A 27,364-nucleotide genomic window follows, 5' to 3' on the forward strand; every position below is an offset into this window, starting at 1 on the left:
GAGTGGAGCCAGAAGATTTTCTTGAGCTGTACCCCTGCATGCCAATAGGTGCCATTGATTGGCTCCGTGCCTATCGTCGCGCAGGAAATGATGTTGCGGGTCCTATATAGGTGCCACTCAGGCACACTAACGTCAGTTCTTTTCTTTCTGTGCCAGACGGTGCTCATCTGAAGAGAGTTACCCCATAGTCATTGTTTGACTGGCTTTTTTTTTCTTTTTTTTCCGTAAAGCTTTTTTTGAGATCTTTTCTCCTTGTGTATCGCGGAATGTCTACTAGGAAGACAGGTTTCAGGCCCTGCGGGTCCCGTCATCGAGCAGTGTCTGTGACGAATCAGCACCTCATGTGTTTGGAGCACGACCACGACCTGAAGTTGTGGTCCGAGTGCCGGGTCTTGCATCCTAAGGCTTTGAGGGAGTGGTCCGTAAAGCTGATGGTGGCCCTGGATGTGAGACTCCAGGGTCTGGTCACGGAGTCCAAAGTAGTAGTCGTCCCATTTGAAGTCCTCAGGGCGATCAGGTAATTCAGGGCACAAGGAAAAAATCGAAGAAGTTGAAAGGCTGCTCGACTTCACCCTCGGCGGGAGCGTTGACACTGTAGGCCTCTTTCTGCGGAACTAGTGCTGACACTGCACCTCCCCAAGTTTCTAGGAGCCAGATCAACCCCCGCACAACTCAGAACTTTGAGGCCATGTGCTTCATATTTGGGCAGACAGGCCCTGCTGGAGGACCTTCTGGCCCTGCCGGGGTTGAGGGGTTTCTTTGGGTTCCTCGCTGGCGGCTCCGACTCGTGCTCCAAAGGGCTCCCAAGGATCCAGTCGTGGGTCCGGACCGGCGCCGGTCAAACCATTTTGTTTGTGTCGGATGCCGGTTCCACCGCTCCCGGCTCCGCCCTCGCCAGCACCGTCCTCATTGTTATCTCTGACATAACGCTGGATGGCTGTCACCTGATGCAGACTCCAGCACCAGCTTTGCCTCCTCATTCAGGTCCTGAGACTTACATCTCTGGGCTAGGTCTCGGGGATGAATGGGAGGGCTAGCTAGACCCTTTAGAATAGCAGCCTTATGAATCTGAAATGGGCTGGCGTGACGATTTAGGGATAAGCCAGCGGACTGGACACCGCCAGGCTTTCTCCCTCATCATGTCTACAGAGAAGGTAGCTTCTTATGCTGTGTTGATGAGGAGGGCGTCTGAGGTTCTGGACCTTAAACAAACCCTAGTGGCCGTCAAGACTCCCTTGGAGTGATACCCCCACTGACATCCTACATGGTTCCTGGTCCAAATCCAGCACTGGAGCTCCTGTGAATATCACGATTGCCCACCACCTTTTGCCCCGCACGTGGTGACCCAAGTTTCCTGATGCAACACCCCAAACCTGAGAACGTGGGGGTCCATGCCCCTACTGCCCAAGGCGCATTCCCTGCTGCTCCCCCAGATAGATTGCATTCTGGGCCATTATACCCATGCACTGTGGGATACGGATGCGCAGTTGCTGCTGCAGGTCCTGGAGGAGGCTTGGCCTGTACTCTCTCAAGCTATTTATGTTGGGAGAGACAGCAAAGTTCACAATTCATTGCGGCTTCACACGATCAACTCACTAGGCATAGCGGTTTCTACAAGAGTGGCCCTGAGGTGTCACACCTGGCTGACGAAGTCTGGCTTTTCGGGAGATGTCCAGGCTTCTTTGATCAACAGGCCCGTTGATGGCACCCATCTCTTCGTGAGAAAGCAGACTTGGAGCTCGAACGCTTCAAGGATTCTCAGACTACATTCAGATCCTTTTGCCTTGTGTCAGTACCTCGCCCCTCCCCAGCCCATCTCTCCGGTCTGCCTTTTGCCCTTTTTGTGGCAATGTATCGCGGAATGTCTTCTACCCAACTGTGCCAATTCCCAGCTAGCCACCGTGACACACATGGTGACCCACCTCTGCATTGCCAGGGCGTGGGACCCTCTGACCTTGTGGGTCAGGTGGCCAGTGATCTGGTCAGTCTGCTGCTGCCCCCCCCCCCCCCCCCCCAGTACCGCTGCAGCAGCATCTAAACCCTTCTACTTCCAGTGCCACAAGTAGGCTGTTGCTTTTCCCGCTGCTTTCTGGTTCCTAAAATGGACACTGGCCTTCGTCCTATCCTAGATCTTTGATCCCTCAATCTCTTCCTCAAGAAGAAGAAGTTCAAGATGCTCACTATGGCTTGAGTTTTGTCTGCTCTGGACCCAGGAGACTGGCTGGTACTGTTGGACTTGTAGGGGACATACGGGCCCAGGTGATCCTTGTGGCTCTGGACGGGGCACAGAGAGTCTGGTTCCACTTCGGGAGGATCTTCTGTTGCACCAGCAGGGGAGGGTTCTTCACCCAACCCTGTCTGCTGCCTTGCATGGAGATTGAGCGGCAGCAGTTGACAGCTTTTGATCTTCCTCCAGCAGTCTGTAATGTGATCTTGGCAGCCAGACGTCCCTCCTTCCACCAGAATGGTATATGCCTGTTGGAAGAGATTTGTGCATGGTGCACCGACAAGTCTGTTGACCGTCCCACCTCCCTCCCGGTCTATCCCCTTACCCCTCTCTCTGAGGTCCTATTGTTCATCCACCTCCCTCCCCCCCCCCCCCCCCCCCCCATTGCCCAGCTGGGTTTTGCTGTAGGCAGTCTTAAGGGATATCTGTTTGCTATTTTTGCTCCCTGTTTCTTTTTTTTATGTAATTGTTTTTTTTTTTTTTTTTTTTTTTTTTTTTTAAGGTTGCCTGGTCAGCCTTCATTTTTTAAGTCCCCTATTGTACATAGTTTCCTCAAAGGTCTAGCACTTCTCTTTCCTCCCTCCCTATCCATTATGCTCAAATGGGATCTGAATTTGGTTCTGAATTTTTTTGATGTGCATTCCTTTCAAGCCTCTCCATAATTGTCCTATCAGGCCTCTCACATTGAAAACAGCCTTCTTTGTGCCAATTACATCTGCCTCAGGGTGAGCTAGCTGCATCCCTTATCACCTAAGCCGCCTTGCCTTTGTATCTATCCTGACAAAGTGGTGCTTTGCACCAGGGCCTCTTCTGCCCAATGTGGTTGTGCCTTTTTGTGTAGGCCAGTCCATCACTTTGCCTACTTTGTATGCACCCCCCACATCCTTCTAAGAAAGAGGAGAGACTCCACCGACTGGACCCATAAAGATCGTTGGCGTTCTTGCTTGAGTGTACAAAAGAGTTCCGGGTGGATGATAAAGTCTTTGTCAGTTATGTGGGTGCTGAGAACGATCGGGCAGGGCAGAAGTGGGCCTTCTCCAGATTGGTTGTAATCTGCATTAAGAGCTGCTGCGCACTGGCCAGATACCAACCCAAGGGTTTGTATGCTCACTGTTCTCGAGCTAAAGCTGCAACCACTTCGTTAGCATGTGGAGTTCCAGTCCTTGACATCTATTAAGCGGCAATGTGGGCAGCTCTGCACACGTTTACCAAACACTACTGCCTGGGCATTCGAGTTCGTAGGGGCAGGCACTTTGCCCATTCGGTCCTGGAGGATTTTCTTATTTGAACTTGGTCTACTGGCCAACCTCCGGGGATGGTATTGTTTTCGTATCTAGTCAGAGGTAAGGAATCTCTAGCTAGAAGTCTCAGTCAGATGGGCAAGTTACTAACCTTTGGTAACTACTTATCTAGTAGGAACTATATCTAGCTGCAGATTCCATACCGGCCTGCCCACCCTCCCTGCTCTGTAAACTGATTTCTAGGGGCAGGGAATCCCCTTTCAGGGCCTTAGTTTTGACACATCAGTTCTGCACCTCTGGTTTGGAAAGTCGTGAAAAGAAACTGACTGTTCTCCTGCGCTGCAGAAATATAGCACCCGGGATGTTATTTCCTACGCGGACGATGCCAGCAACAGATGCAGAGCTGATCAGTGCCACTTACTGGGGCACTGCTCACAAAAATCTTCCAGATCTAGTCTGATGCCTGGGGAGAATTCAATGGTAAGGAATCTGTAGCTAGATATAGTCTCTACCAGATAAGGTGTTATCGAAGGTAAGTAATTTGTCCATCAGGGGGCAGTCATCTTGGAATGGTGTTGTGCATAACATATCATTTTTGAGTTTCAGCTAGACATCGCTTGAGCGGGCTCTTTGAGACATGTTGTTTATACTTAGTGGGCTCCAGCCCGCCCATAGGCTTTCCATTTGCTGGCTCAATCGGCACTCTTCTATTCTTTTTCCCTATTTGTCCATGCTTTGCATTTGTCATGCCTCTTGATGTGTTTAACCCTCCAGAGAGCAGGGATTGAGTACTATATCAATCCGCTGGTCATCATTTTAGCATCTGTGTTAGGAACTACTTTTTTCTTTGTTGAGAAGAACATCACATGATCAGTACTGTTTTCACTCCCTTAGAGCTCAGCTCTGTTTCTGTAAACAGGCTTGTAAATCTTGTTCTTATCTCATCACGTTTGCTGTGCATTCAAAGACCAAGATCAAATGTCAGGTGCTGTTTTCCGAAGGTGCCTGTTCTTTCACCCAGCCCCCTCCTGCTTCGCTGTTTGACCTGTCCCCCAAACCCCTCCCTCATCTCTGCTTGTTTTATTTTGGTGCTATTTCTGCTCAATCTACCCACCATTCTAACTATTTTATGCTGCAAGGCATTGCTTTACGTGTTCCCCACATGCCTATGCATTGTTTGATTATAAATAATTAATATGTCCGTATATTCTTGCATATCTCTTGTTGCAATTGTGTGGAATAGTGCATATTTTGGTTCTTTTATTTTTTTGTTGCCAAGATTTGAACTTTTTTGAGCTTCTTTCCTAACACTGAGCTCAGTCTCCCCCGATAGCTGCATGCTTTGTGCATGAGCACTTCTGCAAATTCTACAAACACCACAGCATCTTCGCCGTGTTACTTTCCATGGCTTAGGTTTTGTTGAGGATTCCTCTTTCTGTACCACTTTCAGTCTTGCTTCCATATATATATATTTTTTTAATATAACGCAGGCATGCACAGTTAATCAAATGTTTAAATAATTTTAATTAGGATGACATAGTAATTACTAATATTACCTACATTAAATAACGAGTAGAATATAACATGCTATTTTGAAAAGCACCCCGCTCCAAGATGGTGACCAAGATTGGGAATGTTTGGTTTATGGCTCACTTGGACTATGACTCCAACCCCCACCACCTCCTCCCCCCAGTACACTGTGGAAGATCAAACAAAGCCATGAAGTGTCACTCGTTAAGTTAATACACAACCTCTACAGAAAGCCACTCTTCACAGTGTACATGTGCAATTTGTTTAATATTGCTAAACTTGCGTCATAATTTGAGGCATGAGTACATCTCTTCCTAAATGCACCAACATTTCATTTTGCGCATAGAAATAAGCGAACTGGTATACCCTTGTTTAGGTATTAAAAGTGGATACCTGAATATTCTTATTTATGGAGGGGTTTATTGAACTTCCAGAAAGAATGTGCCACTACGCACAACCTAAAGACAACCCAGATGCCCTTAAAACTATTTGTCACAGGTAATGCAGTCACATTTGTGCCTTGATAGATGACGAATTTTTGAGGCCAGATAAACCAAAAGAGCACTTAGGAACAGCAATCTTAAAACCTCCTAATAAATCGGCAACGTCCGCTATGTACTTCCAGTTGCCCATTGCCTTTCGTGTAAATCATGGTTTCAAATACTTTTTACATTATTCATCATAACCTTCATATGTGCTGTTCTCAAGGGACGATGGCGACCCCAATGATGGGTTGGCCATTTATGTCCTTGGTGTGACTTAAGAATTGTTTTTGCTTTTTACCGATGTAGTTCAGTATCATAAAAAAGGGCTGTCAAAGCCTCTAGTTCGAATTGCCTAACTGATTTATTTTCACATCATTTGTGTTTTTGCATTGAGCTTGATTCAATATTCTTTGTAGCAACGCAGAGCACATAACAGATGTTTTAACCAATTAAATAAAATCAGGATAAATTCTGTCAACCTTGCCCAAAAGCAAGAGCTCTCGCATTACTGAGACATGTTGGCTTTGCCAATGCTTGTTTAGAGTTCCTGCATATCTGTCTGACATGTTTCAAAACCGTATGTACACCTTCTTGCAAAGTTTAAATGAAGCAGTGTGCAATTTTGTTATTAAAGGTTATTTTTTTGATATCTTTAAGGGCATTTTTTTCATCTATCATGTTTTCAGTTTACAATCAACTGCTTTTCAACAGACAGAATGGGTTGTTAGCCATTGACGAACTGACTAACGCAGTATTATGGTATTCTATTCTGTTTAAAGTTTTGTACTTTTTTATTCATGCTTACATGCAATAAAGAAATATTGGTTTGCCTACATCTTAGTGGGACATGCTTGTTTTTTCCTTCCTTTGGATGTTTGCATGGTCCCCTATTCAGAAAGCACACCTTTTTCACTGTGCAATATTAAGCGCTATCAATCTTTTTGAAGACGTGGGGGACCATTAACTAGTGAAATGTAGGATAATGCTGAGCAGTTCATGAGATATATTAAAGAAGTGGACCATCTTGCTTGGTGCATGCATAAGAGATGGCTTAGATAAAGTAGTGTAAGACGAATAGCTGACTGAAAATACCCATATAGAATGCACAGAAAAAAGAACCACCAATGAGTACCTTTGTTGTGAACAGTAGTTGTGTTACATTAAGGACATTGAAAGTAGTTTTTGCTGTTTCGTAACCCACTTTCTCTTTCCAGATGCTGACCTCAATATTGACCAAACCGCGTGGGGTGACAGTGGAGTTTATTACTGCTCTGTAGTTTCATCCCAGGATCTTCAGGGCAATAATGAAGCATATGCCGAACTGATTGTGCTAGGTAAGGTGTACATGTTGTTATTTTTTACACGGTGAGTGGTAAAAGCTTCAAAAAATCTTTTCTTTTGTCCTATTGTTGTTTGTGATAGAGTTGGATATATGCACAATAACTGTTACATTTGTGGAGTAACAAAAATTAGGCCCACTGTCCCATGGTGTAATTTGACCTCATGACTACCTAAATGTTTGTTGCAGATGTTCACAAATCTAGACCGTAACCTTGGGCATCATGTTTGATCTAGACCGTATAGTGAGATCAATGTGGATAATTTTTCCTAATCCCCATGATGCTTGAATAGGAAACAATGATACTTGTCACAGGCAGAGGATTCCCACAGTAAGGTTCACTATAGTCTAATGCTGGAAATGCAGATCTGCTACGTCTACCAACACCAGTGCGTGACTCCTTGCTCTGTCTTGCTCACTTCATTGCCTAGACCTTGCTAACGGCTCTGCGTTGCTCTGCAAAGGTAAACATGAGTAAGAGGAGACCAGTATAGTAGCTAATGACTGCAAGTGTGCTAGTACCATCTTTAATCCACCTAATGCATCCACTGAGCATTCCATAAGTGATAAGTGCATGAGAGATGTGTATGGATATGGTTGACCATAAGTGACGTGTAATTTGATCATTTGTTTCCCTTTATTTTTGGTTTATTTCGTTTTCATTTGTTATAGGTCTGTACCCAGTTTGTGATTTTTGTGGACCTGGCTGTCTGTAACCACTGAGTTCATTTTGATTGCTTCTCTTATCACCCATGAGAGGACTGTAGAGCATTTCTCATGGGTACCATTATCAAGCACATGACTGTGGGCTTGTACTGTTATGCTTCTAGATGGACTCTAATGAACATTAACCAGTGCTGTCAGTCTCGTTCCTGAGCAGACTTCACAGAACATAGACCATAGCTGCTTGTTTCTTGTGCACGCACAGGGGTTACTCCTCGATGTACTCCTTAGAATATTTAGCTGCCTGTAACTGTAAAAGTGTATTTGTGTTGCACCTCATTGGACTCCATAGAGCATGTAGCCAGTGAATCCATGTGGGCTGCTTCGGAGTGGACCTCCTCTGTCACTCCTAGGTATGTTCTGTAGAGCATTTGCTGTGAATTTCTATAACTTATGCATCACTGTCTGTGACTTCTGTGCTTCTCTCCAGTGGACTCCATAGAGCTATTTTAACTATTGGCTGCTGTCCCTTGGCAATGCATGTTTGGCCTTCTGTCATTCTCTGTGGTATTTCCATGTTTCTTTCAAATATATGTGGATTGTTCGAGGGCATTGCCTGTTATATCTGCCACTACCTTGTGGTGTTTTTACTACTTATTGGCTACATCCATTAACTGACGCTATCCCTGGGGAACCTTTTTTTCTCTTTGTGGGGGTTAATGGGTCTAATAATGTGCAGTGCTTGAATTTCTGTATTTGTTACTTGCCCGACACTTCCTTGGGCATTTAAGTGTAGTCTGGTTTCACGTTTTATTACCTGTGCCACTGTTTCCCTGTCCACCACCTGCTTTGCCCACGTTTTTGATTAATTTCTTGCACTGCCAGAGACTCTGCAGATGTGTCTGTTGTAGTGACCTATTTGTCGTTCTGTGCTCCTCCTGCTTAGGTCACCTCTTTGACTGATCTTGGACTACCCATAGATGATGCAAGATTTTCTACTTTTCTTGCGAATTTAGCTTTGTGCCATGAAAAAGTATTTGTGCATTTTCCATCGGAGCAGCATTGCCTGTAAGCACTGAATGTGACGTTGCTAACTACTTAGCACTACATCGTTCTCTATTTACTTCACTTCTTCTTTTTTTAATATATCACTTTTTAGTTGTTTTATGTTGTACCGTATCACTGGTCATTCAAAGCATTTAAACATTTTACTCCTCATTGATGCAGCACTTTTCCACCTTTGCTGCATTAAAATGCCAAACGTAACTTGATTTTACCTGTGTAGGCCAGTCATGCGTGATCAAGGCTTTCGACCGGATTACCTTGTAAGTGCCAGACCTAAAAAAAAAAAAAAAAAAAAACACTCCTGGAGTATTGTTCCACTCTTACAGTGTCCTGGGGCACTGCACCATGCCCCCTATATGGATAGAGATTTTGCTCCTACTGCTAAATCCAATTATTCTGCCTATCATTTCTAGCTACTAATTGTCGGGCCCTCTAGTGAGCTCCAGTGCATTACAATGTAGAGGCACGGACAGGCAATACTCAAAGCTAAATCTGAAAATTAGCTCCTTGTTTGACTTTAATCAAACATACCAACATAGCCCAGTATTGTTCAGAGTCCTAATGTTAAATGTTCTCTCGAGTTCACTCGTGACCCCTACACAAAAGTGGGCCATCACGAGACGGCCCCAAACCATGTGGACCAAGACTACATCTCGGACAGGGCACAGGAGGCACCTAAGATTTTCAGTGTGCATCATAATATTAATTCTATGTGGTGTGAGATTTGTCTGATGTACATAATTGAGTTGTCTATATCAGAAACGGGTATTTCTATAGATTGCATGTATATGTTCAAGAGACCTGTTTTATTCTTTAGCACTAAATTATCTTCCTATAATTTCTTTCCATCTAGCTCGTAATGTTGGTAGGGTGCCCAAAATCGTTGAGATGAGGGTCTTAGAGAAACATGAAATCACGGATGTATAAGAGTGTCACCTGCATCAAGTGGAATTACATGCTCTGGCTCGCAATGATATGCCCTTCCCCCATGCTTCTGCTGTAACCGCGGTAGCAAATGGTTCAGCCGCCAACAATGAATAGCATCAGCAAAAGCAAAAGCAAGCTTCCATGTCTAGTCCACAATATTTTGTCTGTGCCTCAGAAATGCAATGGCCTGTTCACACCCTTACCTGGGCATTTGTGTACTGCAATGCTACCCACCTGTCCTAGCTGTCTTCTATATTCCTCTGTCCCATGAGCACCCTCCGGTACTCCCAATACAGTGTGACTAACAATATCTGAATGTCAATAGACTACATAACAGCTTCTGGGAACTCTGCTGTCAGGGTTTTAACTAGTACACAGTAAAATCTCTTAATGTTGTAGGAGGTATTCCGGTTGAGGATAAAAAGATTTTTGTCTTCCTAAATCAAATTATTCAGGTGAGATTGTAAACTGTTAGGTAGGGCTTTGCTTAGCAATTTATAATCTAGGTTTAGCAATGATAGTGGCCTATAACAGGTCAAGTCAAGTTTGTCCCTCTTTTGGTTTGAGGATTGAAGCAATAAAGACCTCCCTCATGGATGGTCGTAAGCAGCCACTCTCTAAATTTTAGGTGTCAAACAGTACCTATATGTTTGATAGAATTCAGCAGTCAGCCTGTCACAACCTGCTGATTCCCCCCCCCAGCTAACTCTTTAGTAGTGTCCGATTTCTCACCTCTGAGTTTGTCTGATTTAAGATTCATTTATAGGAGTGCTCAAAACCTCTTTGTGTTCAGCAGACAGCTGAGTGAGCGGAGTCACCAAATCCAAAAGCACCTCCACTCCTGCACCCCACCAGCGTCTGTTTGCTTGATGTACAACTTTCAGTAATGCTTCTTCACAATCCTGTGTATATCCGTTGGGTATATACTACTGTAACATTGTTGTCTCTGACCTGAGTCTGAATGGGGTGACGACTACACCCCTGCCCTGGTTGGATCATCCAAGACAAGAGCCTTCCAGTTCAGCTGGCCTTTGCATGATTGAAAATCAGATATGCTTTGTATAGCGAGGACCTATGTTTGGCCATCGTGGTTGCATACTTCTTGTTTCAAGTAACTTAGGCCATGTTAAAGGAGCATCTGGCAGCCCTCTGTCAAGCAGCTCTGTTTTGGTTTCTAGTCTGTCATTTCCCCTTCAAATGTCATCTTAGCACCCTCTGCTTGGCTTAGACAGTTAACTGCTTAAAGGAACCCCTTTCCATATTTGTATGTGCAGTTGTGTGATAATGAATTTGGAAGTAATCCTGAATCGAGTCAGCCAGTGGGTCCCTGAATGTAGGTTTGTGCAAATAAGACACTGGAAGTCTCATTGTAAGAATAGGGAGTAGTTGCTTGCCCCAGTAAATAGCCGTTGATACTGGATCATGGTCTGATGAAATCGTCGGATATATTCTATAGTTGTGACATGCCCCAAGCTTAAGATAGCACACGACTTATTAAGTTGTACTTTCAAGTCGTTGACTGGAGACTGAAAGGGGTATTCTCTCTGCATACCATTTCTCTACCTCCAAACATCCTACCCCCACACTCCATCCATTACCTCCAGCCCCATTCCTCAATGATTCCTAGAAGTCCTGTGTTAGCTGTATACTCGGAGTGTTCAAGCAGGGGTGTGGACCTATCCAGTCATATGTCTGCAACTGTTGTAATTTACTCCCATTACTGTTTAGGCCTGTATGTCCAAGAACCACAGGAGTATCTAGGACTCAAATAACTATCTATCCCACATTTGTAGCATATATACAAGCCATTGCTACTTGTATGCCAGTAAGCATCCCTTGAACCAGCACATATCGCCCTTCCCTGTCAGTGCAATAATTAGTGGATTCAAATGGCACTCCTGGCTTTATCCATATCAGTGCTGCCCTGGAGAAGAAATAGAACCTTGTGGCATATGATTGTCCTCTCCTTTTCTGCTTTGTCACATTCCCTTTGACCATTTGTGTCTCCTGGAGAAATGCCACATCTACTCTCCGTCTCAATAAACCAGAATTTTCTACCTCTGGTTGTTAAATCCCATACCCCTTTCATTACATGTGAAGGATGAGTATTTAGTCATACTTGTGGCCACCCTGACAGGACAAATATCAGTTTCCTGGTTTCCTCATGATCTCTGATCACTTGAGTTCCCCAGGCCTTCCAGTTGCATTTGGGTCACCTTCAAATATACAGTGCAGCACCTTCAGGTGAAATAATGCATATGGTTAATAGATACACTGGGCATGCACATACCAACTGTTTCCAGTTCCCCTTCCTCATGTCATATTGGCAGTGGCTCTCCATTTAAAAAAAAAAGACTGTTGCTAAGCATCACTTTTCTCCAACACCCCTCACCCTGTGACTCTAGTAGGGGTGCTTTAAGGGGCAGCATTTTTTTTTTTAAACACCAAAAAAGTGTAATCCAGCATTTAGCCATGCCTAACAGGTGATAGGGGATAGCCATGTTAGCTTAGTGTACCCTAATGTCTTATTACCCCCTCCTCCAACATGCTCATTCAGTAGTACTACTTAAGGATTATGTGGTATCACCCAACATGTGATCATGTGTTTGTGTTGAAGTATATCCTCCTTAAATGGCTTAATCCTTGCACAATTCCACCTTTGTGCAAATATGTGCCTTTTTTCTGTATCACTGAGCCAACAAGCCTCAGAGGTACCCGGGTATATTTGTTGCACTCTGCTTGGGTGTCAGGTGGTACCTCATACTGAGTTTGTGCTCTGCCTCCCTATGTTGAATGCTTTTAAAACCTTTATGTGGACTGACCAGGTGGCTTTTTAGTAATTTTTAAGTGAATTCCCTCTGCTTTACATTTTGTTTGACAGGGTCATTTACCATGTGAAAGTCCCTCTGACAATAATTGGAAGTGCAGAAATCTAGCGTTTAGAAGTGTCACCTGGCCAGGAGTTATTTGTATGGCGTCAATAGCCTGAGGGCTTCCTTTTTTATTTGTAGGTCCATGACCCAATACCTTATTTGGTTATATTGTGTCCTGTCTCTTTCAGAAGGATGAAAGAAGTGTTTACAGTCCAAGAAGGACTTTAGCTGAACTTTATTATACATGTTCCTTAGTCCCTTATTACACAATCCCATTTTGCCAACTATTAAATCTCATGCCCAACCCTGAGGAAGAAGCGGGCTGGAGAAGTTACCACTGTAATGGCTTAGGGCTGTGCTAAGGCCATGCTCAGACGCCACTTTGTCCCAAGTCAATCATGATTATATAGTGATTTCTGAAATGTAGAGCACTTTTGGACGTGTGTCTTTTGAGAACCAAGTGATGTGCCATAGGGAGCTACCTGCCTCCTCCCTGGCCACACACATCCAGCATTTCTCAGGTTATGTACACACCCATTCCATATGTTTTCGTATATGTGGTTACCTATATTATTGAATAATAGGGCACGCCAGACACTTATTATTAATTGGCGCCAACAGCATGCTTTACTTAGGTGTGCTCATCCACCTCCCCATATAAATCCGATTATGTGCTCTTGTAACATTTGCAAGTCTAGATTTGGGAGTTGAGTCAGCATGACTTGGAATACATAAAGTAAGTGGGGAGTCAGTTCGTTTTTTTTGTATTTATATGACCAAGCCATGACATGTAATTCCCTTCCATTTATAGAGGTCTGCTAGCATCTGTGTATTAAAGGAAGGCCAATTAGCATTAGTCCGTTTCTCCACTGAATTGGTAATGTAATGTGAATCTCCAAGTATTCAGTAGAGGATTTCACCCATTTCATTGAGCTTAAAGCTTTCAGCTCTGTCGCTTTATCTGCTGGGGTTGATAGATTCGAAATTTCAGGGTTGTCCTCATTTATTTTAATGCCAGAAGCTTTTTAAAAGGTCACCCACGCATTTCCTTATTTGGGAAGAGAAGGCTTTGGCTCTGTAATGGCGAGGAATACGTCAAGCGCTGAAGAATAATTTTGTGTTCCTCTGTGGCAAACGATATCCCCTTTAATGTTTGTATTTGCCTGGAAGGTCTGCCAGTGGCTCAATGAAAAGGACAAAAAGCAGGGCTGACAGAGAGGCTAGCTTTGTGGTTGAAACTTGTGAAAACTGAAAGCATTACTTTTAATTCTAGCTTCTAAATGTGCATGATGTCAGTGTTCACTTTTTCATAATTGAACTAATTTAGTTATATTACAAACTTCTTTAAGAAAGTCCCACCCGTAATTATTATTATTTTGTTTTTTTTTACAGAACCTACATGATCTGGTTCTCTGTCAGATGTTTTTGTGACAGAACATGCCTGATCTAGTTCCGCCACAACTAGAACAACCTTATTTAATTTCACTGACAAGACTTTTGTGACAATCTTTATGTCCGTGTTGAGGAGAACTAGTGGTCTATATGAACTGCAGTCATCTGGTGGTTTACCTGGTTTGGGAAACGCTATCACCTCAGCCTCTGGCATAGTGTGTGTGATTCTGTCATCTTTATCGAAGGAACTGAACAATGTAATAAGGTGCAACCAGGGTAGGGGCCAAATCCCTTTAAAAAGCTATTTGTTCCACTGGGTCCCAGGGCTTTATTAGGCTGCATGGGCTTAAAGTTTGAAGGGTGTCCTGTGGTGCAATGGACTAGTCGAGTTCTGTTTGACACTCGGTTGGACAGTGGGACTGTATCTAAAAAAAAATTAAAAAAACCCGGACATCACCCATTCATTTGTTTCCTGCAGAATATAGGAATCAGTAAAATTTTAAGAAAAGTTACCTCTTCCATTCCTCACCAAATATCTCTTCCCCTAAGAACACCTATGTGTTCTTCCATTCACTGCCCTTTGAGTTTACTAGCTAAGTATTTGTCTCCTTCATTGGCTTACTCATAAACTAGGTATTTTATTCTAAGTCTGGCTTTCTCCATTTTGTTAGTTTAGAGGACCCTCATTTGGCCTTGTAGCTGTGTTATTTCCCTCTCCATACATCTGTTGGGGTTTTGTTTGTGTGCCCTCTCTACCAACACTAGCTCCTTCTTAGGTATTAGTGGCAACACTGTCTTACTATCATGGCCCCTGTTGTTCTCCTCAAAGATGACTAAAAAATTTACCCAGTATTTGGCTTTTATCCTGTAGGTGATGCTCTCTGAAGTATTCTTTTATGCTTGAGTGAAGTTCTTTATCAGCCCCTCCCTTGAAAGAGAAGGTTTCCATGACTATCTTCTCCCCATAGAGGGGGCACCTGCCAGTGCAATAGATAACGGACAGTAATCAGAGATTTGTACCACATGACACCCTCACCTTCAGTAGAACCCCCAAAATATCATTTGATACTAAAAGTGTATCTATTCAGAAATGTGACTTGTAGATGTGTGAAAAGGAGTAGTCCAGTCCATCCAGATGAATGTATTTCTAGCTGTCTACAAGACCTTGACCTGAAAACGTTTCTTTTCCATTTGGAAACGGCATTGACTAAGGGTGTGGAATGCGGGAGCCTGTCTGAGTCCCAATCATGTTAAAATCCCCTCCCATGATCACTCCTCCATGTGCTTTATTCACTGGTTGGTTCTTTGCCTTTGACATAAAGTGTTCTTGGTTGGCACTAAGGGTATGTATGTTTATAAACATGTATATTGTGCTTGGTACATTAGCCTGAATTTTGAGATAATCTTCTGGATCGCAAACTATGTGTATATTAACATTCTTTTGGGAAGCAGTCTCCCCCACTGTCGTTGTTGTCCTCAAAGCCTATATCTGAATTAGGTAATTCTTGATTTTCATTCTAAATTTCTCCCAGTGTAATAGATGTTAATCCTGGAGGAATATTATTTCTCTCGTAGGGTGTTTCCTTTTATAGTCATAAGCACCGAGTAGTCCCGCCCATCTGTGGGGACCCTGGAGCACTTTTTCCACAGTGTATCTTCTTAAGTGCAGATGTTTGCCTGCAGAGTCACTAAGGAGAGAAAAATATTATGCAGCCTATAGGCTGATCTTCTAAGCCTCTACATCGACCTGCTTGTTGATGGTGATAGACATCAGCGTCTCAATGTCTATCTTCTGTGGCATCTTGATGGCAATTTGGACCTCAGTAGTGAGCGTCATCGAGGCTTCTGATTCCTCGTTATCGATTGAGGCCTGTGAGTCGACAGGGATGCTGTCGACGTTGACACCCCATGCCTTGACATAGAACTGCGGCATTTCCTCAGCGGGGAACTATGGGTAGACGGCGAACAGGATACTTATTTCCGACATCGATCCTCTTGACGCCGACCAGGACCAATGTTGTTTTTCCACAGTTTTCTTCCTGGGACGCTCTCCAGAGTCAGAGCCTGATAGAGATCTGACTCTCTCCTCGCTCTGAGGTCCCACCTTCAGATTGCGTCTGTTGTTTTCTTTGCTCCTCTGTACTATAGCGGCAGACTATTTCTTTGTCCTTCAGGGTGTGTTTTGAAAAATTCCTGCAGTGATGGCAAGACGCACGGATATGATTCTCTTGGAGGCAGAGAATACATATCTTGTGAGGTTCTGTCTTGGCTGGCTTCCTCCCATATGCTGGGTATTTATCAAAAACAGATGACATTTTCTGTGAAAAGACCTCTAGTTCCTGATAGAAAAAGCCTCGGAGAGACCAATGATGTCTAGTAAAACAGTTGTCACCAAAATTGTTTGAGAATTTTGAAGAAAAAGGCCAAAGTTTGGCCGAGCTTAATGCTCAGGGCTCCTGTAAGCAGGAGCCAGAAAAAATAACTGAAGCAACTGCCACCTGCTCAGCATGACAGGATACTGGTGACTCTGGGTTTTTAAAGGCGCAGCCTCTATTTAACTCGCATAATGACAACATATAGGGCTACACTGCTGTATGGTATGGTTCTTCATCTCTCTATTCTACCAAAAAAAGGGTTTGTGAAAGACATTTAAGCTGTTTTACAAAAACACCATTAAATTATACAACTCTATAATCTTCTGGCCCATTTTTTAAGTACAAGATGACGAATTGGGCCACAGTAGGCAGTTGTGATAGGCTGGAGAGTATTTTCTCTCTTAAGTGACTTTCCAGTCCTTCCCGAAGGAAGGTAAACATCTGCACTTAAGAAGATACATTGTGAAAAAGTGCTCCGAATCCCTGCACGTGGGCGAACCTATTCACTGCTTAAGACTATAATGAAAATTCCCCTACGAGATTACTGGAGTTACAGGTAAAAATCTATTCTATCTGCTTCTTGTTTTCGAAAGTATTTCCAAACCGGCATCTCTTTGTTGCAGAATTACAGCCCCTCACATTTAATGTTATTAGCTTGAATGCATTGCAATGTGAATGTGTGGTGATGTTGTCACTCCCTTTAAGTTTATTTTACTGTAAGGTGTGACATGACATGGACAATTACTGAACTCTCCTTAATGAAGAGATAACCAGAAAAAAAAAAAATCTGGACCAAATAAGACAACAATAGAATCAAGTATTCTGTTATTAGTATTAAGAGACACCCCTCTGCTATGCCCCCCCTGTAAAGGCCCTGGTGTCATTTTATGTGAGAAAACACCTCTGTACCTATTAGATCTGTGGTGAGATCTCTGGAAGCCACCATTCCCCCGCCACCCCCTTCAATCCTCCTTGCTCTCCTGTTGTCTGACCAGTTGTATATGTTTGTTCTCTCAAATGCTACACCATCTCCTATGTATGAGGTTAACCCGACAGTAGCCTGGTAAACTGTCATTCTAGACCATCCCACTCCTGCCATGAATGAAAGATCCCCCCCCCCCAACAGTTGTTTCCAAGTGTTCTGTTACAGGACTGCTGCTAGAACTTGGCAAGAAAGCTTGCATCTGGATAATGGTTTACTTTTTGGTTGTTGAGTGATTAATCTCGGTCACCCTTGTCTCCTGTTGTTCAGCTCCTCTGTAGTATTCTTCCTCTCATAATTTTTCTCATCATTTTCCAGTGGAAGGCCCCAAAAGGACCGATCTCCTTGCAGGTTCTTTATTGTTTTGTCTGAGGCTTACCATGAGAATGGCTGGTCTTCTTGGAAAAAAATCTACCAATATCCTATTTGGTGTTTATGCAACACATTCATGACCACTTGTAAATCTCGTCTATTTTGTAGGGTAGCAGCTGCAAGGTCCTTGTACAAAGTCTCTTTCGTGTTGCTCTAAACAAGTTTGGACATTTTGGAGGTTGTTTCCATTATCTTCCCCTTCAGAGTGAGATTGGATAACGTAACCACTTTGTCTCTAGGCCTGTCCTTTGCATCTGTTGGCTTTCTGCTCACTCAGTTTGCTTTTCAATTCCGACCTGGTAGTCTGTGCTTTCTTTGAGGCTGTATCAGTACATATCTACAATGTAGACTGCTGTTTTTTTCTGACCCCTTTCTTAGACTCCTTACACAAATATCACTGCAGGACCTGTTTACTAAGTCCTTCCACTTTGCCAGTAGCCATTTAGTTAGCATTTCTGTGTGGCATATGGTTGCGGTGAACACTTAACCAGAGTCCACTGCATTTTGCATGTATAATTCAGTCTGGTCCCATCCTTGCCGATCTCCAACCTCCGCTTTAACAGACCTTTTTGTATGGTGCTATGCCCACTCTCATGTCTGCTTGGCATGCTCTATGATCCCCTTTTGTCATTGGGGCAGCTTTTTATACCATTGTGGCTAGATGTGAATTGTCATGGCTGCCTCTAGGTTGGGCGTTCTGAAAGAAATCTGTGATTTAGTTGGCTTGTAGCTTTCTGTGTGAGTGCAACATATGCAAAGTCTTTTCACTGTGCTATGGGGGAAGCACCTAGTTTTCAATAGCCAATGTATAATCACTACAGTCTTATATAATGCCGACAGCGATCCATACCCCTCTTTCATGTGTTTTTGTGCTGCCCATGCAACCCACTGAGTTGCACCACAGTGTTGGCTCCACTGTGTCGCCGGCATTGCCCCAGGTAGGAATCCTCAGCAGAAGTAATTGGACCTTTTTGAGGTTTTAATTTGCACCGCAGTATGCTTCGGCTGGCTTGTTATATGATTACATGTGGGGAAGCCATGCACTATTGCTCTCCCTCAATGCTGTGTGTGGGTTTAAGTCTGTTACCTGTCTGTCCCTCTGGCCTTCTTTTAGGTCACTTTTCTTGCATTCTTTCTGTTCCCTAGTGTTGTCTAATGTAACCATGTGCCATTTTCTGCTCTGGCATTGTCATCCTCGCCGTCTCCAACACTCCTCTGGCCCAGATTCAAAAGCAAGTTTCTACCATGTTTGTTGTATAGCTTGCCTCTCATCTTACGGCTACTGCCGCACAAGGTTTTCACCCTCTCGCTACCTCTGCGACCTCACTGGGCCAGTAAGCCAAGCAGCAGTGGCTTCACACAGGGCCACACTGCTAGACCTGCTTGCTTTTGAAGCATAGTCCCATGCCTTCTATTAATTTCTGCACCAACTCCTTCACAATCCTCTGGGAGCATGTGTCAGGAGCATTTGGTCCTGTACCTATGCCTGGAGCCCGCACACTAACCTAGGGGACATAGTGGTGCTGAGACTGTCCTGCTCAGCTTCCAACTTAACTGGAAGTCCTACATTTCTACTTTTGATATTTTGTGGCACTTTTTGTACTGCTGTTCTTAAGTTCTTCAGTATGCTGCATGCTATTTGCCCTGAAGATGATCTTATGTTGCCCGCCACTTCTCCGGTGTTGGTGCAGCTCATCTTTGACTTGTCTTGCAGTTTCCTTAGGTATTTGTTTTATTGCTGGAAAATGCTTCCATGGGCAACATCTTGTTTTCTTGGTTTGTGTGACTTCATAACAATCAGTTAGTTCAATATGCACATCTAATCCCAGTAATTCAGTGTTATTAGATAGCAGTCCAAACTGATTTAGATAGTGGCACCACAACGCAGGGAAGCAGCCACTTCCACTTGCACCCCCTTCCACTTCATACATCCAGATGCTGAAGGAAACAAGTTGAATCGCAGGTTGTTATCCCCTTAATGGCTAATGGTGCTGTGCAATCTCTGCTTCTTTCCCAGCTACCCTCTCCTCTTCCCAAAGTCAAGTAAGCAATGATCTATTTGTCAGCACTGCCATCCATCACCTCCCAAAAAAACCTGTGGGACACAGCAAATGTCTGCCATACCCTGCAGATGCTGAACATATTACTTAGACTGCTCCCATTTCAGTCAGGGAACAGAAATGTTGCGAATGAATATATATATATATATATATATATATATATATATATATATATATATATATATATATATATATATATATATATAGTAGAAGGGAGTGGTATAGACTGTTGAACTGATCAGCATAGAGTAGCCTACAGTGGAGTGTTGTAGAGTACAGTAGTGGAGTAGTGTCTCTTAGAGTATAATATAGTAAAGTAGGATGTAGCAATGTGGAGGGAGTTGCGTAGAGTTGTACACTGTTGTGCAGCGGTACATTGTTGTGCAGTGTAGTGCTAAAAAGTGGTGGGCAGTAGATGTTAAGTGGAGAACAGTGTCGAGTGGAGAGTCGTTGAGTTGGGTAGAATGTATTGGCATACCCTGGACTATGGGGGTTACATACAGAGGAAGAAATAGTAAAGAGTACAGTGGAGAGGAATAGTGTACTCTGGATTAGAGTAGATTATAGTGGAATGTAATAGCCTATAGTGGACTGTCATGCAGTGGAGTAGAATGGAAAAGTGTACAGGGCATAAGGGTACCGTTGATTAGCATAGAGTAGACTGGAATAGCACTCAGTGGATTACCGTGGAGTAGAATGGAATAGCACACATTGGTTTAGGGGGGAGAAGAATGGAAAAGCACACCGTGGATTAGGGTAGAGTGGTGTAGAATGGGGTGGATTAGCGCAGAGTGGAGTGACGTAAAATTAATGGAATAGCGTAAAATGGATTATCGTAGCATGGGATGGTTTGGAGAGGAGTGGTGCAGAATGGATTAGTGTACACTGGGTTAGTGTGGACTGGCATTTAGTGGAATAGCGAACAGTGGATTACGTAGAGTGAGTGGCATACAGTGGAGTGTGGTACTTGTAACGGATGTAGCATTAATGTTGGTAAATGTATGTAGATGTAATGCACCAGGAATGTAGATTATGCAGTGCAAATGGTATTCTTTGTCAGTAGGTGTAAATAGTGTAAGCAATGTTAACGTTACAAGTGTTTATTGTGCAGTGGTAAACCGTGGTAACTTTGAGATAAACTGCACTAGATACCAATGAGAAGGCATCATCATCCCTATCCCTTTTTGGCATGTCAAAAACTTCCTTTTAAACATTAAGTCGCCCGTAGTTGGTGTTATTGCCCACAAGGAAGGGTGCATGGTAGTTAATAGTAGGATGTGCAAATGTTTACTCTTCTACATGTCCTTACAGTGAAAAGGTTCTGAAAGCGGTATTCACTGTAGCAAGGCTGGCTGTACCATAAGAAAACGCTGGTAAGCATTATTAAATACGAATACCGTATCAAGAATAAGACTAGCTAGAAAAATAAAAAAGCAGCTGTTTAACAGTTATTTAAACTCCAGTTCATTGTGTAGTTGGATTTTTATCACTTTTTATAGGAAAAAGGTCCTTTTAGAAATGTACCTTTCCCCTGCCTAAAGTTTATGGAGGGCTCATTTACGTTTGTTCTCCCACTGCTACCAGCCAGTAATTACCATTTCAATATGTGTGAATTGTCGTGAACTGCTTCTCATGAGCAAACAGTAGTTTCCTGAGTGGGCAGGGATAACCTCTTTGAACCAGAGAGAATATGCAGGTTGGGGCTGTGAGCATCCTTTTTGACGAAGTGGGGAATCCTGCTCAAATGTCACATTCTGCTCAGCAGCTCTGCTGTGGTTTTCGATATGATATTTGGGCCAGACTTCCCGGTCACAGGCAAATGTTTGCCTACCCTTGGGCAGTGCCCCGCTTTTGTTCTTTCTCACCAGGCAAGCAAGCACCAATCACAGTGAGCCTTTTTTTGACATTGCAGTGTAAAAGCCTGTTTGTCAGGTCTGCTGATTGTGTGTTTTTTTTTATGTTTTTTATTTTAATTATTTTATTTTATACATATGTTATTCTTGTATAGCCACTGTCTGGTTGCTGAAAACTCAGCTTTTGTTCTACCAGACGTATGTCTCTGAGGTGGTTGCAGGTACAGGACATCCCTCAGAATTGGATTTAAGTGTTAAATGTGGGTGGACACTGAGATTACCATAGTACATGCCCCTATTCGCCTTGAGAGCCCAAGTTCTTTTGTTTATTTAAAAAAAAATATATATATTGTTTTGAAAAGGCAAAAGGAAAAGGTTTACAATTTGTAGATATCTGGCCGGAGGGAATCCTGCAATGCTGGCAGGTCAAAAGATAAGATATGATTAGATGGCCTCAACATCAACCGATGTTGGGCAGCCATTTTAGGGGTCACTCCCCAAGTTTTGAAAAATAAAATGAAATTACAATATAGTTGGGGAATGGGGTTCATCCCAGAGGAAATGGGGACCAAAAAAAAAAATATATATCTATATCGGTTATGAGTGTATTACCACAGAAAAATAAAAAAGAAATGGGCGATAGTACTTTTTTCATGACCTCACAAACCCTTGCCCCAACACCCACCCAAGATGATCTAGAGCCTGAGGGGTGTGGCACATTTTCTTTTAAATATGGGGAGGGGATTTTTTTGTGTGGGTGCGCGCGCTCTCCTAAACTAGCTATTGGCATGGCCAACGTTTTTTAAATTTAAATAATAGATTGTGGCGGGGGAGGAGGGACGAGTGTTGCCACCCTCCCCGAGCCAGCTATTGGCCCAGGGGACCCCATTTACCAGATCATACTGAAGGAGGCAAGGGTGATTCCTTGATGGAAACATAAAACAAAGTTGCTTCTTCCGGAAGGGACCGCATACACCTGAGCAAGTGTGCTGGCTGGGGGACTACATGGGTTTGGGGTGTCCCCAGTAGCCACTAACAAGAGCCTCATTTGAAGGTGCCGCCCCACAAAAAATATATTTCACTGAAAATAACAAAGGCGAAAGTAACGATATAGTTGGGTGAATTTGTCAGTGTCAACATTAATGTTTTCAGCTAAAAAACAAAAACAAAAAAAACACACAGAAATTCAACAGTTACTTGCTGCACTGTTTAAACCTCACATATATCAGTCAACATGTTCTATGAAATCACTGTCTGGCCCTGGGTATCCTATCCTCTGGGCTGCTTTTTTTTGTTTTTTTTTTAATCGGAGGGTAAAAAGAGGGCACCCGCCGGGGTATAGTGTTCTTGTCGCGGGGGGCGCGGCAAGGAGCCCCCTTTCCTGGACTGATTTTGGCCTTGTCGAACACCTACCCTGGGGCCTGGTGCCATTTTTATGGGGAGGTGGGCATGCTGCCTCTCTGTGGGCAGATTTCGGCCTCAGGGACTCCATCACCCAGATCTCAGTGCCATTTTGAGAGTCGGGTGATATGTGGCCTCTCGCCATGGGGAGACCACTCTCCTGGGCCCGGCCGGATTTTGAAGGAGGAGATGAACACGCAGCTCCCTCCTTCTCAGGGTGTTTTCAGCCCCAGGACTCCATCCACCACAAGGCCTTCCCCAGGGGCCCAGAAGCACTTTGAAGGGGAAGATGGGCATGGGGCCCACTTCCCTTGGCCGATTTTGGCCCCAGGGACCCCATTCCCCAGGATCTGCCACTATATTGAAGGTGGAGGGGCAACACGGCCCTCCTTTCTGAAATTATTTTGGCACCAGGGACCACATCACCTGGGGCCCTGCTCAACACAAATTGGGTTCCCTGGTGCCTACCTAGGGCACCCACCATTTCCTCATTGGGGGTTGCAAGGGGAGCCCCAAGGCCCCAACGGCCTCAGCTGACTCCCCACATCCAGCAGTGCTCTAGAGGATAGGCTCCCCAGGGACATAGATGGTTAAAGGAGTGGGGGCTGGACCAAGGGTGTGCTCCCTGGGGCTTTTTTTCAGGCTTGGTGAAGGGGCAGCACAGCCCCATCCCCTTAGAATTCTATATCAGTCTGGGATGAGCAGGGAGGGGGCGGGTCTGTGTGTCCTTCACCCCAAATTAATTGTTTTTTTGGACCCTGGAGTAGGCTTCACAGGGATTATTTTCTTAATTTTTTTTCTAATGAATAAATGTGGCCCAACCACCATATTTTTTTTTTTTCCCTGTCATGCAAGAGTGCTGATTACCACCCACACCCCCGACGTGGCCTATTGGTTCAGGATATCACACGCCCCCCCTCCTACTATAAATTATACTATATTTTAAGGCTGGGCCCTTGGGGGATGGGGTTGCTGAGGGCTGAAATTGACCAGGGAGGGGGGCTGCATGGCCCTTCTCACCCGTAAATGATGATATATTTTAAGGCAGAAACCTGAGAGATGGGGGTCCCCAGTGTCAATCTGCAGGGGGGGCACAGGGTCCCCCTCCCCCAATTATATAAATAATAATAGGGCTTCACCCCCTCTTACCAGGCTGATGGGCAGCTTACCAATGAGCTCCCCCCCCCTTTGCATTTGCCAACATTTTTAAAGGCATGTTCTTGATGCTGAGGAATATGAGGGCTTTTCCACAAAATAGAGAAGCACTTATTTCATAAAGATAAGAGGAAGGACCTTGGTTTGGTGGAGATTTAAGTTTTTGTTGTCTTGTTGGCCTCTCTGTAGGAGGATTCATGTTATCACAGAATTCTAGAGAGAGGCAGCAGGAACAATCCTGGTGCCAAAGCACACACAAGGTCACTGGTGACATTTCCTTGTGCTACATTACACAGCTGTAGTGTAGAATACATACTGGACATTTACACAAGGAGGCCGAAAGAATTCCACCTAGGTAGATATTTTGTGCAAAGCTGTGGACTCTTGTTGAGTAAAAGGGCAGGGCAGGTTCCTTTGTGACCGTGACTCACAGAGCTGCTGGCACTCCCACTCACAGACACTCACTCACACAGATTTATGTACCCACTCAAAGACCTACTTGGGCACTCACACACCCACTTTCATACTGACTCGCTCACGCATTCACTTGCAGACCCACTCAGAGACTTATACACCCACTCGCAGACCAACTCAGATACCCACTAGAATCACACACCCACTCATTCACCCACTCAGAGACTCATGCGCTCACAGACACACTCTGACACTCACGCTCCCACTCACAGACCCTCTCGGAGACTCGAGCATTCACTCGTAGACCCTCTTAGACACTCATGCACCCAACAAACCCACCCACTCACTCTCACACACCCACTCACATACTCTCACACTCACTCTTCCTCTTACACCTGTTCACACCCTGACACATTCACATCCACATAGACCCCCTCACACCCAGAAACATCCTCATACCTTTTCTCACACCCAGAGAGACCGGCCCTGCAGCCAGCCCCCGCCGTGCATCGCTGCACGGGGTTTGGTGGTTCTAGTGTTGGTGGCAGGGCCTACCCCCGCCACTCACGGCAGAAGGCCGTGCACAGTGGTAGTTGGATTAATGTATAGTAATTAAATGTTCGATGGCATCTGTTGCTGCAGATACACATGTTGTGCACAGTCCGCCATCTGGTGTTGGGTCGGAGTGTTACAAGTTGTTTTTCTTCGAAGAAGTCTTTCGAGTCACGAAACCGAGAGACTCCTCCTCTTTGCTTCCATTGCGCATGGGCGTCGGCTCCATCTTAGATTGTTTTTTTTCCGCCCTCGGGTTCGGACGTGTTCCTTTTCGCTCCGGGTTTCGGGACGGAAAGATAGTCAAAACTTCGAAAAACTACGTCGGTATTGTTTCGCTCGGGATAGTTAGAATCGACACCGAATCGTGAAGAGCTCCGGTAGCCCTTTGGGGTAATTTCGATCCCCCGTCGGGGCCTGGTCGGCCCGACCGCGTGTAACATCGACACCGATGGAACGGACCCCGTTCCGATTCTGTCCTAAATGCCACAATAAATATCCATATACGGACCAACATTTGGTCTGTAACTTGTGCCTGTCACCCGAGCACAAAGAAGAAACTTGTGAGGCCTGTCGTGCGTTCCGGTCCCGAAAAACGCTCCGTGACCGTCGTGCCAGAAGATTACAGATGGCGTCCACGCCGACAGAACACCGAGAGTTCGAGGAACAAGGAGAAGAGGAGGAAGCCTTCTCCATCCATTAATCGGACTCTGATGAATTTGACGTCGATGAAACTGTAAGTAAGACGTCGAAAAGCACACAGCACAAGAAAACAGACAAGGCCCAGGGGACGCCACTGCCAACTGGCCATGGCTCAACCCATAAAGGTGACCGTCCATCGGCACCGAAAAAGGCCGAACTGGTGCCCAGAACGTCCGACTCGGGTCGAGACACAGGCACGCAACATTCTCGGGACCGAGAAAGTGTTGCCGAAAAAGATCGACGCCGAGAAAGCGGAGCCGACGCTGCTCGACGCAGAGACCGCAGCACCGAGGATGATCGACGCCGAGAAGGCTCGACTCCGAAAAAGAAGAGATTCGCCTCGGAGCCGAAAACAAAAAAAGACAGTTTCGGTGCCAAAACAACCAGCAACCGAACCCACTACCGGCTCATATTCAGAGGAACAATCATTGTCCTCTCAAATGCGTAAACACAGGTTTGAAGAGGAGTTACAGACTACTGATGTAGACCATACACAAAAGAGGATCTTCATCCAGAGTGGAACAGGGAAGATTAGCACTCTTCCACCAATCAGGAGAAAAAGGAGACTAGAGTTCCAAACTGAACAACTAACACCACAAGCAAAGGTAGCAAAGAAAGCAACTCCGCCACCCTCTCCTCCACCTGTAACTCAGATATCACCGGCACAAACTCCGTCACATTCACCGGCTCACACCACCATGAGCCAAGATGACCAAGATGCTTGGGACCTATACGACGCCCCAGTGTCAGACAATAGTCCAGAGTCATACCCTACCAAGCCCTCACCACCTGAGGACAGCACAGCGTATGCGCAGGTGGTAGCTAGGGCAGCAGAATTCCACAACGTGTCGTTACACACAGAACCTGTCGAGGATGACTTCCTTTTTAACACCCTCTCCTCCACCCATAGCAACTACCAAAGCCTGCCTATGCTTCCAGGAATGCTAAGGCACGCAAAGCAAATCTTCAAAGACCCTGTCAAGAGTAGAGCGATCACTCCGAGGGTAGAGAAAAAATATAAAGCACCTCCCACAGACCCTGCTTTTATCACCTCTCAACTGCCACCAGACTCAGTCGTGGTAGGAGCAGCTCGCAAAAGAGCCAATTCACACACATCGGGTGATGCACCACCCCTGGATAAGGAAAGCCGAAAATTCGACGCAGCTGGGAAAAGAGTCGCTGTACAAGCTGCAAGCCAGTGGCGCATCGCAAACTCTCAGGCGCTCCTAGCGCGTTATGACAGAGCCCATTGGGACGAGATGCAGCATCTCATCGAGCATCTACCCAAAGAATTTCAAAAGCGGGCAAAACAGGTGGTTGAGGAGGGACAAAACATCTCCAATAAGCTCCTCTATGGATGCAGCGGACACAGCTGCAAGGACAATAAACACTGCAGTAACCATCAGAAGGCACGCATGGTTACGCACGTCTGGCTTTAAACCAGAAATACAGCAAGCAGTACTCAATATGCCGTTCAACGAACAACAATTGTTCGGACCAGAGGTTGACACGGCGATTGAGAAGCTGAAAAAGGACACTGACACAGCCAAGGCCATGGGCGCGCTCTACTCCCCGCAAAGCAGAGGCACTTTCGGCACCTTCCGTAAAACAACCTTCAGAGGGGGGTTTCGGGGTCAGGCCACACAAGCCAGCACCTCACAATCAACACCGTCTACCTACCAGGGACAGTACCAAAGGGGAGGTTTTCGGGGCCAGTACACAGGGGGACAATTCCTGAGAAACCGGGGAAAATTTC

At 44.9% G+C, this 27,364-nt stretch overlaps 1 protein-coding gene across 4 annotated transcripts in view; it reads left to right on the forward strand.

Annotated features, from left to right (window-relative positions):
• The window catches only part of LSR (lipolysis stimulated lipoprotein receptor), a 225,389-nt gene that overhangs the window by 27,139 nt on the left and 170,886 nt on the right, over positions 1 to 27,364 (forward strand). For all 4 annotated transcript variants that reach the window (XM_069239546.1, XM_069239547.1, XM_069239548.1 and 1 more), the window contains exon 3: positions 6,698 to 6,817. In XM_069239546.1, coding sequence (XP_069095647.1) covers positions 6,698 to 6,817 — 120 coding nt within the window. The remainder of the gene's footprint in view (positions 1 to 6,697; positions 6,818 to 27,364) is intronic.

This window comes from Pleurodeles waltl, chromosome 6 (genome assembly GCF_031143425.1).
Source record: "Pleurodeles waltl isolate 20211129_DDA chromosome 6, aPleWal1.hap1.20221129, whole genome shotgun sequence".
Classification (NCBI taxonomy): domain Eukaryota; kingdom Metazoa; phylum Chordata; class Amphibia; order Caudata; family Salamandridae; genus Pleurodeles; species Pleurodeles waltl.